Below are 12,121 nucleotides of genomic sequence, written 5' to 3'. Positions count from 1 at the left end.
GTTGAGTTGTCTTCTCCCTTTTTTTTTTTGCTACTATTGATTGATTTCACACTTCGAGTGGAGGAATATCGAAACAAAGTGATTGAATAAACAGAGGAATTGACTATGATGTCTTGGGCAACCTTAGAATTTCACAAAGTTGTTTGTATGCCTTGCAGGAATTTTGTGGGAAATTGGTTCTTTTGGCTCAAACTTTTCAAAGGAATTTCAACACGAGGTTGGGGAGCTCATTTAGGTTCTTACAATCAATGAAATTTCTACAGAATTCTTTGTTCCAAACAAACCATAAGAATATGAGAAGCCACCTTTTTCTGCAACTTGGAATGGGACATTCACTTCGACTCCCACATTTTACATGCCCTATCCACCTCACTCTCAGATCACTGCCTGCATCTCCTTGCTGATGATAAAGGACAAAGACGACCGTGATCCTTTAAATTTGAAAACTTTTGGACCTGCATCCGTTCAGAGATCTTGGCAAACCCCGACGGACCATGGTGAACCTTGCCAAAATCTGTTCCACAAGCTCAAGCACACGGGTCGCTGCCTCTCCAAGTGTAGTCGTGGGCTCTTCTCCACTGCTAAACTTCACCTCCATGCTGCCCTCTTTGTCATTCTCCCACTCGATATTGCCCATGAATGCCGCACCCTCTCTCTGGAGGAGCATGACTTGAGGGCGCGCCTCAACCGGAGAGTCGTCGGTCTTGCCGTTCTTGACCATGCCCGAAAGAAGCAATGCGCCCGCATTGCAAACGTCAAAGAGGGAGATGCCAACACAAAAAAAATTCATCTACGGGTGAACGTGCAAAGAAGAAAAAACCATATCCATAGGCTCAAAAGAGACAATGGTTGGGTCATGGACACAAGGAAAAGGAGGGCATCATTCACGACCATTTTAAGAAGGTCCATAGCACGGGACATCTGTGGAGGATTGACTTCAACTGGGGGAACCTACATTTGGAGCATGCTGATTTGACGGGCATTGATGATCCCATCACCGAGGAGGAGGTGCGAAACACAATAAATGAAATGCCAAAAGATAAGGCTCCCGGACCAGATGGCTTCACCGGGGCTTTTTACAAAAGCTGTTGGAACATCATCAAGGAGGATGTGATGGGCATTATTCACCTTTTTAGTGACCTTCACACACAAAAAATCAGTGGCTCAACTACGCAAACATTACCCTGCTGCCCAAGAAGGATGGGGCGGAGGAAAATGTCGATTTCCGTCCCATTAGCCTCATTCATGCCATCGCGAAAATTGTCGCCAAAGTGCTTGCCACCCGCCTCGCTCCCTTTATGTGCAACCTCGTCTCCAATGCCCAGAGCGCGTTCATAAAAAAGAGAAGCATTCATGATAACTTCATGTACATCAGAAAGACCGCATGTCGGCTTCATCGAACCAAGAAGGCAACACTTTTGTTCAAACTCGACATTCGCAATGCGTTTGATTCGGTTAGATGGGATTATATGCTCGACATATTGCAGCGAAGAGGCTTTTCGCCTAGGTTAAGAGATTGGGTCACTGCCCTGTTATCCACAGCTTCCTCACAAGTCCTCCTCAACGGAATCTCTGGCACTCCCATTCTTCACAGCAAGGGTCTTCAGCAGGGGGTCATCTATCCCCGCTGCTTTTTGTGTTGGCCATCGATTCTCTCCAACAAATCCTTGACATGGCCACTGAGCAATGATTACTTCACAAGATTGGTGGGAGGGGTTCCACTTTCCGCACCTCGCTCTATGCGGACGACACCACTATCTTTGTGGCACCCATTAAGCAGGACATTGAGAATTTGGCTACCATATTGAGCTCGTTTGGCGAGGTGACTGGCCTCACCACCAACGTCTTCAAGAGCTCTGGTGTACCCATCCGTTGCAGCCAACTAGATCTTGATGATATTCTTCAAAGCCTCCCCGCCAAACGCACTTCATTTCCGATCAAATACCTTGGGCTGCCGCTTTCGGACTGGCAGCTAAAAAGCATGGATTTTCAACCTCTGGAAGACAAGATTGTGAACAAACTGCCCCCTTGGCAGGGGGAAACATTACCTCGACTGGTCGTACTGTGCTAGTCAAATTGGTGCTTACTTCTCAGGCCATATATCACATCACCCCACTTGTCGTCTCCCCTAGGGTGCTTTCTAGCATTAACAAGATTGAGCGTGCTTTTATATGGTCGGCTTCTGACAAGACCTCCGGGGCCAAGTGCAAGGTAAATTGGGAATCTGTTTGTTGCCTGGTCCACCTTGGGGGTCTCGGTGTGCTGCACCTTTCCAAATTCGCAAGGGCCTTGCGATTGCCATGGCCTTGGTTAGAGTTGACTGACAACTCTAAGTTGTGGATTGGTATTGGAAACCCCTACGATGAGATTGACATGAAGCTCTTTTATGCTTGCACGACCATCACTGTGGACAATGGAGCCAAGACACCTTTCTGGGACTCGCCATGGTTGGATGGCAAGTGGCCGATAGACATCACCCCTGGTTTTTGTTGCTTCAACCAGGAAAAAAATGGACTGTTCGCCAAGCCTTGGAGGGCAATGCTTGGATTCGACGGATTAAGCTTAATGCAAACTTCTTTATGGAACACATTCGTCAGTACATCGATTTCTGGACTAAGATCTCGGATGTCCATCTTGAGGGCAAGGTGGAGGACACCATTTCCTGGAAGTTCACGGCCAACGACATCTACTCGGCGAAATCGGCTTACAGAGCACAATTCTTTGGAGCGACCCTAACTACAATGAAGAAGTCCATTTGAAGGCATGACCCCCTCCAAAGATCATTTTTTCTCATGGCTTGCTATATAGAACCGAGTTTGGACCGTGGATCGTCTCGCCAAAAGAGGATGGGAAAACTGCGAGCTTTGCCCCTGTGCAAGAGGGCAAATGAGATAGCTACTCACCTTTTCTTTGGATGTCGTTTCACTTCAAGGATTTGGAGGTTGGTCAAGGCATGGCTTGGTCTTGCTGCTTTGGATCTTTCCCTTTGGGCCGGCAAAAGAAATATTAGATCTTGGTGGACGAATATGTCGGGCCCAAACGTTGTCAGCCGGAAGGTGATGTCGCTTGAAACTGTGTCGGTATTTCCCTAAATAGGAAGGTATGATGCAGTACAGCTACGGTAGGTATTTTTCTCAGTTGTGAAACCAAGGTATCAATCCAGTAGGAGAACCAAGCAACACTATATAAATGGTACCTGCACACAAAGAACAAATACTTGCAACCCGACGCGTAAGAGGGGTTGTTAATCCCTCCACGGTAAAAAGATAGATAAATTTGTGGTAGATTGGATAAATAGCTCTCGATAAAACATGAAATAAAATAAGTAATAAAAAAGTGCATCAAGGTATTTTTTTGGAATAATAGATCCAAAAATAAAAGCGAATAAAAATAGATCTCAAGGCAAATATGATAAAGAATAGACCCAGGGCCGTAGATTTCACTAGTGGCTTCTCTTGAGAAATAGCACACGGTGAGTAAACAAATTACTGTTGGACAATTGATAGAAGATCGAATAATTATGTTGATATCCAAGTCAATGATCAATATATAGGCATCACGTCCAAGATTAGTAGACCGACTCCTGCCTGCAACCTTAGTAAAAGCTTTATTTTGTTCATAAGTATGGGGTGAATTTATCATGGATTGCAACAAAGAAATACATTCAATCAAAGAGCAATTATCATAATTAAAGTCTTTATAATTCAAAAGAGTAGGCACATCACTAGTTAAAGTTTTGACCTCTCCAAACCCACTTTTATCAATTTTCTCATCAAGATTTTCACCCTCCGAATTATCGAGCCGCCCTCTAGCTAAAGTTGACTCTTCTTCAGTCCCTTTATCATCAATTTTAATTTTACTAAACAAGGAATCAATAGAAGAAACACCAATCATTTTTATCTTTGAGAGAAATTGGCTTAGCGGCCATTTGATTTACTAGGGTAGCTTGTGCATCGGATATTTTGCCTAGCAAATTTTCAGCATGAGCATACTTGGATTGGAGATTACAAACTTCTCTACTAATATCATCAAGTTGTTTTGTTATAGCATCTAACACAGTAGAGTGTTCTTTAAGTTCCTCAGTAAAATACTTATTGTGCTCAAGTTGTGTAGTAATAAATTCCTTGGTACTTTTTTCAATCTCAAGCAAAATATTGGGGTAAGGAATATCATAGTACTTTCTTTGAGACATCGCGACTACGTAAACAAGATTGTAAACAAAAACAGATCTGACGAGAAAAAGGCGAACGAAAAAGGGGGCTAATAAAAAGTCAAATTTTATGAAGTGGGGGAGATGAAAACGAGAGGCAATTGACAAATAATGTAAATTGCAAAGAGATGAGATTTGTGATTAGGAACCTGATAGTTGTTGATAATGTCTCTCCGGCAACGGCGCCACAAATTCCTTTTGATGTCGCTTGAAACTGTGTTGGTATTTTCCCAAATAGGAAGGGATGATGCAGTACAACTATGGTAGGTATTTCCCTCAGTTATGAAACCAAGGTATCAATCCAGTAGGAGAACCAAGCAACACTATATAAACAATACTTGCACACAAAGAACAAATACTTGCAACCCGTAAGAGGGGTTGTCAATCCCTCCACGGTAAAAAGATAGATAAATTTGTGGTAGATTGGATAAATAGCTCTCGATAACACGCGAAATAAAATAAGTAATAAAAAATGTAGCAAGGTATTTTTGGGTTTTTGGAATAATAGATCTGAAAATAAAAGCGAATAAAAATAGATCTCAAGGCAAATATGATAAAGAATAGACCCGGGGCCCATAGATTTCACTAGTGGCTTCTCTCGAGAAATAGCACACGGTGGGTACACAAAATACTGTTGGGCAATTGATAGAAGATTCACGATATCCAAGGCAATGATCAATATATAGGCATCACGTCCAAGATTAGTAGACCGACTCCTGCCTGCATCTATTACTATTACTCCACATATCGACCGCTATCCAGCATGCATCTAGTGTATGAAGTTCATGGAGAAATGGAGTATTGCAATAAGAACGATGACATGATGTAGACGAGATCTATTCATGTAGGAATAACCCCCATCTTGTTATCCTTAATAGCAACGATACATGTGTGTCTTGCTGCCCCTTCCGTCACTGGGAAAGAACACCGCAAGATCGAACCCATCACAAAGCACCTCTACCCATGGCAAGAAAAATCGATCTAGTTGGTCTAACTAAACCAAAGATTTGAAGAAGAAATACGAGGCTACAAATAATCATGCATATAAGAGATCAAAAGAAAACTCAAATAATATTCATGGATATAGATCTGATCATAAACTCAAAGTTCATTGGATCCCAACAAACACACCGCAAAAAGAGTTACATCAAATAGATCTCCAAGAGACCATTGTATTGAGAATCAAAAAAAAAGAGGAAACCATCTAGCTACTGCCTACGGACCCTTAGGTCTATGGTGGACTACTCACGCATCATCGGAGAGGCACCAATGACGATGATGAACCCCATCGTGATGGTGTTAGATTGGATCTTGTGGTTCTGGAACTTGCGGCGGCTAGAATTGTGTTTCATCGACTCCCCTAGGGTTTCTAAAATATTTGGGAATTTATAGGGCGAAGAGCCGGTGAAGGGGGGCTACGTGAAGGGCACAACCCCCTAGGCTCGCCCTGGTGGGTTGTGCTCCCCACAGGCCTCCCCTCTGGTAATTTCTTGGCCCACAAGGTGTCTTCTGGTCTGGAAAAAATCTCCAAAAAGTTTTGCTACGTTTGGACTCAGTTTGGTACTGATATTCTGTGAAGTAAAAAACAAGCAAAAAACAGCAACTGGCACTATGCACTATGTCAACAGGTTAGTCCCAAAAAATGATATAAAGTTGCTATAAAATGAATATAAAACATTTAAGAATGATAATATAACAACATGGAGCAATAAAAAATTATAGATACGTTGGAGACGTATCAGAACGCAATGGCCTCTCTGACCATGCTTGTGACCTCGATAATCTGGAACGAAAGAAATGAACGTGTCTTCCGCAAAAGATCAGCCCCGACACACTACATCATGCAAAGCATTCAAGGAGGAAGCCAAGATTTGGATCGCCGCCGGGGCGAAGCACCTGATCGTTGATGCCGTGAGAGTAGACCCCATGATTTTTTTTTCCATGCGACGTTGTAATGCTTGTTCTCACCATGTAGCATTAACCTTGTAAAACTCATTCATTAATAGATAAGGCAAAGTTTTTGCCTCCGTTTAAAAAAATTAAGCAGGACCATAGGCGACATAATGCTTCTTTGCTTTATGACAAGGCTCTAGAATGTTGGAATAACACCATAGTTTGAGCGCCATGTCTTGTGGATTCCTAGGATTTCACACCTCAAGCGTCGGAGTAAGAAAACAAAGAAGCTCATGTTTGGAATCCTCCCTATGAAAATTTCCTCCCAATGAAACTTCACAGGTTCTTATAATTGGAAGGGCCTATAGGAGAATTGTATGTATGATTCTAATCATATGAAATTCCTTTGTTCCGAAGAAGTCATGAGAATCCAAGCATATACTATAGCTCAAACGGATTGAGACACTTATTTTAGGACGAAGAGAGTAGTATATTTTATCAAGAACACGAGTTTCTCTCAAACGGATTGAGACATTTATTTTGGGACGGAGAGAGTAGTATATTTTTAGCAAGAACACGAGTTTCTCGTAACAGAGTTGGCGAAGTCCCAAACCAGGTACCTCCTTCCTCAGTTCGGAGCTCTCCTCACTTCACAGTGTTTCTATGCTTTCTACACCTGGGAACACCAATCTGGAAAAAAAGTTTGACAACCGTTTTTCGAAATTGATTCTCCATCCCCTAACACCTCCACGACAAATCTTAACAGAATGGCGGGACTTATTTATGGTTGAACTGTATACACGTCCTGTTCCCGACCGATTTGTACACGGCATTGATTTTCTCACAAAGAAACAAAGCAGGCACAGAGACAAAAAAGAAAAACTAATAAGTCAGCAAATACGCGTGAGCTATGCTCAACCAATAGATGCCAAATGGCGACCACCGGCCAGCGGAGGAATTTCCATAGGAAGGCCCGTACAATGCAAAGAAAACTTTGCCGTACGGTCCCGCCTCAGCATAGAAGTTGCCAACAAGAAGGGACGCAGTTCCAGGCCATGCTGCCACCGTTATCGAAAGTTCCAGAGCATACCACGTGATGTATGTGGTCAGCAATCCGAACAATCAAAAAGGAAGTTCCAGAGCACGCCTGTTCTTTACTCTTTGCTCCCCTCTGCCTCGCAGTTGGAACAACCAGTGAAATCTCTCTCATTCCATTCAGCACCATGACATTGACATCAAGTCACCATGCGTATTTACATCGTGTCCTCTCCTACTTTACACTAGGCTCAGATGCACATTTACTCTACTCCCCGGGCAGAACAATATTAGCCGGATCACCAGAATTTGGTAAAGAAAAGAATCAACTAACAAAACACAAGAGATGCTGGTTGACAACTCTGTTTACAAGGATCGTCCTTTTTTCCAGCCAGCTCTGCATGATTAGTGAGGACTAATATCTGCAGAAAGAACAAGCAGCACTACAAGTCAGATTAACCAGACGATTATATACAAGACAGATGGCAGCCGGCAGCAGCTGCGTAGTGCATAAGATTAACTTACAATTCAGCCGATATGCTAGAGTTGTCCACAGCTCTATCCGCTCGTGCCACGTGTAGAAGAATTTGGGCGTGTATATGTCCTCATGGACCGTATAGATCGCATAGATCTATTCACAAAAGGATGATCCAGAAGTTTGGACGCGGAAGGTCTGTCTTCTGGATTGGGTTTTACACACTGGCTAATGAAATCACGAGCTTCCTTCGAAAGACCACTTGGAATTGCTGGTGGTTCACCCTTACCAATCCTGTATAGGGCTTGAGTCTGCAGAACAAGTTGCAATAATGGGTGTGAATCTGATGAAACTCGAACAATAAATTACATATACCAGATGCCTTTTTCAGATTTTAAATGAACACTGGAATTCAAATATGCAAGAACCACTACTGGATGTCAAATGAAGAATTACTCACCCACTCCAGATCAGGATAGGGAAGTTGACGTGTCAACATCTCTAGGACCGTGCAACCCAAACTCCATATATCAGCTGCAGGTCCATATGTCTTCTTGGGATTGACGACCTGAAAGTTCAGTGTGTCCATTTAGAATAATAATAGAAAAGGTACGGACATATCATACATGACAGCATGCTTATGCCAAATACTATCTTGTTTTAGCCAAAAACCAAGAATGTCCACAGCGAATAAAGAACATAGAGAACCAATCCAACTTAAATTAACCGCTTAGTAACTCACGTAATTACTCCACTAAGCGTCAACATACAGTGTGAACTACAAATTTAATAGTTGTCACTAGTTGTGAGCCATGACGATACTCAAAGGTCCGGAAAAGTAAGCAAACTGAACTGATGTAGTGTGCAAGTCCAAGCTGTATTTCAGTGCATACACAACTCTTAATACTATTTATCATAGCCCCCCTTTACCTCAGGATTATACTACTACTTGCTAATTAATTATTCTCAATGAATTACTAAAGGAAAAGGGTAAAAATAAACAAGCGAATTCGAGACTATGCTAATCTGATCTTAAGAGTGTGGTGATATACCTCAGGTGCCATCCAATATACAGTTCCTTTGCATGATTTTAGCACATTGAGTTTGGAGGTCTGAAAGACAATTGATAAAGCAACGTTAAATCACAAAGTTAGTGCATGGATAACTACAATCGAAGTTCAAACACAAAATTATGCAGGTTTTACAAGAAAGTAGCGGACCTGCTTAGCAAGTCCAAAGTCCGCAAGCTTCACGGATCCATTCGCATGCACCAGTATGTTGGCACATTTAATATCTCTGCAAGATGATATTCTAAACTGTAAGCAGTGCAATATTTTGGTGCCCTAAAGACTTGTCAATTAAGAATACCACATTCGCATGCACCAGTATGTTGGCACATTTAGTATCTCCGAAAACATTACATAATGCCCTAAAGACTTGTCAATTTGGGTCAGGTGATATTTATTCAGAAGGCAAGACAAAAACAGCTAATCTTACACCATGGTAAACCAAAAACCCAATATCATTGGTACATGAACTGATGTAATCATATTACCTATGAACAATATTCCTCTCATGTAGGTAATTCAATCCATTAAGTATTTGTCTTGTGTATGCCGAAACATGAGTATCTCGTAGGCGGTACTTCTGATACAAAGATACAAGAGATCCTTGGGTCACTAGTTCAAGGAAGATGTAAAGTTTCGAGTCCTCCTGCAACAGTCACACAAATGATGATTATCAGTCTCAAATGAAATAAGCACAAAGAAATCTACGAGTATAGAGCACAACGTTGCTTCAACAATGGAACAAAGTGATGCACAAACGGAAGATCAGGAGCTTACTTTGTCAGTTCCGAAATAGTGTACTATATTCTCATGTTCAAACTGACTCAAGAGTGCAATTTCCTGAAAAGTAGAATGGAAGTTAATAACAGGCCAAATTTCAGAATACACCATCGAACATAGAGGGAAATGAGTAGTTAAAGACAAGGTTTCTGATATTTTATCAAGGATATAAACAACCAGCTAGACCAACCTGCTCAAGTTGGAAAATACACTGCTGTGCGTTGCTCCCTTGATCATGTAAGGACACTTCTTTGACAGCAAAAAAGACACCCTCGCTGTGAAGCATCAATCATTATAACATAAGATGCAGAAGTAGAACGGCATGTAGAGACTTATGACAGAAAAACATAAGAGCAGACTAATAAAGGAACAACAGATGCTGCAGTCCTTCATGTCCGGAAGCTGAATATCCATTTTATTAAGAATACCACATACTAATTCAGAACTGGAACTGATGCAGTGCATATTTTGGCAAAACAAATGATCATATTCCCCTCTATTCTAGTGAATTTGGTTCGGAATTGGGTAGCACTCTGACTCTAACTAATTCTAGTTGACCACAACTAAGCATTATGTTGAAGATGATTCAATTACTATTTACTAGGCTAGGCATCTGTATTTTGCTACGCAATAGTTCTTAGGAGTTAAAATTGTGGCCAGTGAGCTTCTAATCAAACAGAGGATCACTCTACACAACTCGGGTTGATCAAGGCTTCTGGACATACCCTAGGCCTAGGTTATCTGAGAACGAACATAGCAAATTGAGCTCTTAATCTTAAGCATAACGTTAACAGCCAGCATATAAGGAACGATGAATTTTCCTCTGAAGAGTTGAGAGAACTTACTCGCTGATCCCCTCATAGACCGTCCCAAAGGAGCCACTCCCCAAGAGCACGCCTCGACTCCACGACCGGATCTTCCTCTTAAACCTCCCGTTGGGCGAGATGTAGAACATAGACTCGGTTGTCTCATCGTCGTTTGTCGTGGATATCGAGGATGTGCCTGTGAATTCCTCGGAGCTCTCCCCCAGCCTGAGATCTTCCAACGTCAACACTTCCGCCGCATCCTCGTCCTCGGCATCCGGGTCTCCAAAGTCGGGGACAGATCTGATCGCCTGTGGTTGCCCTTGTTCCTCTGGCGCGAAAGACAGCAGGATATCCCACGTGGAGCCCGCCTGGGAGGCGGGCGGCAGCGCCATCGACGGCGGTGGCTTGAGCATCACCGGCGGCGGGCGCACGCCCTTGATCCCTCCCTCGCAGCCTGGTTTCTTCACATCCGGACGGGCTGGCTCCGGCGGATCCAACCATGCCGGCCGCACTGGCGCCTCAACCGGCGGGTCCCTGGCAGTTTCCTTGGCCGGGAGCTCGAAATCAGCGTCCGCGGGCAAGGTCGGCTCCTCGACGGCCTCGTGGCGGAGCGGGGACTCCCGCACGGGGCGGTCGGGCTGCGAGCGCGCGGAAGGGGAGCTGGAGGCGGAGGAGGAGGCGGAGGAGCGGAAGGCCTTGTGCGCCTCCCAGTCGGTGAGGGAGATGGCGAAGTCCTCGGGGCCGGAGAGGCCGAGGTTGCGGCAGAGGAGCTGGACGTCGCCGCCGCCGTCGCCGCTGCCGCCGATGCGGAAGCTGCTGAGGTCGACGGAGCTGGCGACCGAGGGCGCGGCGGAGGCCGAGGCCGAGGAGGCCCGCGACGGGGACGGCGGGTAGCTGCAGAAGAGCTTGGCGGGGTCGTACTCGTAGCCGATGTTCTTGGACGCGTTGCGGCGGTCCAGCCGCGGGCCGCGCTTGGACGAGCGGCACGAGCCGGACGGCGAGGTGGACGTCGCGGTGTCCTGGGACGGCCGGCCCATCAGCGGCGCCTGCTCATGGGGTGCGGCGGCGCTCCGGGACGGGCGGGAGGAAGGGGGGGAAAGGCGATGAGGGGAAGAGATGAGGGCTCTCTGGCAGGCTTTGGGAGTGGCGCAGGAGAGGAGACGGCAAGGCGAGGTGCGGATATTTTTTTCGGCCGCGAGGTTGGGTTTTTTTGGTGGGCGAGGTGGGAGTGGGAGGGGAGACGAGTGCGTTGTCGCATTGACTCGCACCTTTCGCCTTTGTGGTGGCGCCCGGTGGCCGTGGGGGCGGCACTCGCGGCGCGGAGCTTCGCCGCAGTCGCCGTCTGGCCGGCTGGCGGAGGCGCCTTTTGGTCGCCGGGGAGCAAGGCGGTTACTTTGGAATGGAATGGGTGCGATGCTGGCGTGTGGGCGGACGTGTGACCCTGGGCTGAACCGTCGTCGGGTTGCCGTGTGTGCCTGCTTGCTCCTCTTGCCAAGTCAGCACACGGTAACCAGCGTACTTCTACTATCTTTGCTTGAGATATAAAATCACACAGGCAGCATCATGTCCCAAGAAACATACAGTGAATTGTCTGGTGTCACGAAATCGAACGACCCTCGCGTGTATCTTTCGGGCTCTCTGCCACTGCAAAGTGCAGCATTCCTTAATTAATACGTATAAAAGCTCTTGTGCATGGCTAATGGCTCGATGACAATACCCAAAACATAAATGACACCCATACACATTCTTTGGTTCACTGTTGACCCTGGCACGAACACGCCCACGTGAGGTTGAGGTTTATGTAAGAGAAAAGTTCGCTACAGGTCCTCACACTTGTCGCGTTGGCCGCATTTCT

At 45.1% G+C, this 12,121-nt stretch overlaps 1 protein-coding gene across 1 annotated transcript; it reads right to left on the bottom strand.

The window, feature by feature from the left end:
- Positions 1–7,285: 7,285 nt before the first annotated feature.
- Positions 7,286–11,524, bottom strand: LOC119290918 (mitogen-activated protein kinase kinase kinase 1-like). The gene is made up of 9 exons (XM_037569599.1): positions 10,306–11,524; positions 9,651–9,735; positions 9,458–9,520; positions 9,169–9,326; positions 8,834–8,909; positions 8,666–8,725; positions 8,074–8,181; positions 7,664–7,924; positions 7,286–7,560 (listed from the first exon to the last, which is right to left on the bottom strand). The coding sequence occupies exons 1-8, from the start codon at positions 11,301–11,303 to the stop codon at positions 7,697–7,699; spliced, it is 1,776 nt and encodes a 591-aa protein (XP_037425496.1). The 5' UTR covers positions 11,304–11,524; the 3' UTR covers positions 7,286–7,560; positions 7,664–7,696.
- Between the last annotated feature and the right edge of the window lie 597 nt (positions 11,525–12,121).

This window comes from Triticum dicoccoides, chromosome 4B (genome assembly GCF_002162155.2).
Source record: "Triticum dicoccoides isolate Atlit2015 ecotype Zavitan chromosome 4B, WEW_v2.0, whole genome shotgun sequence".
NCBI classification, from domain to species: Eukaryota; Viridiplantae; Streptophyta; class Magnoliopsida; order Poales; family Poaceae; genus Triticum; species Triticum dicoccoides.
The sequence above is the reverse complement of the archived record's forward strand: the minus strand, read 5'-3'. Positions and strand labels throughout refer to the sequence as shown.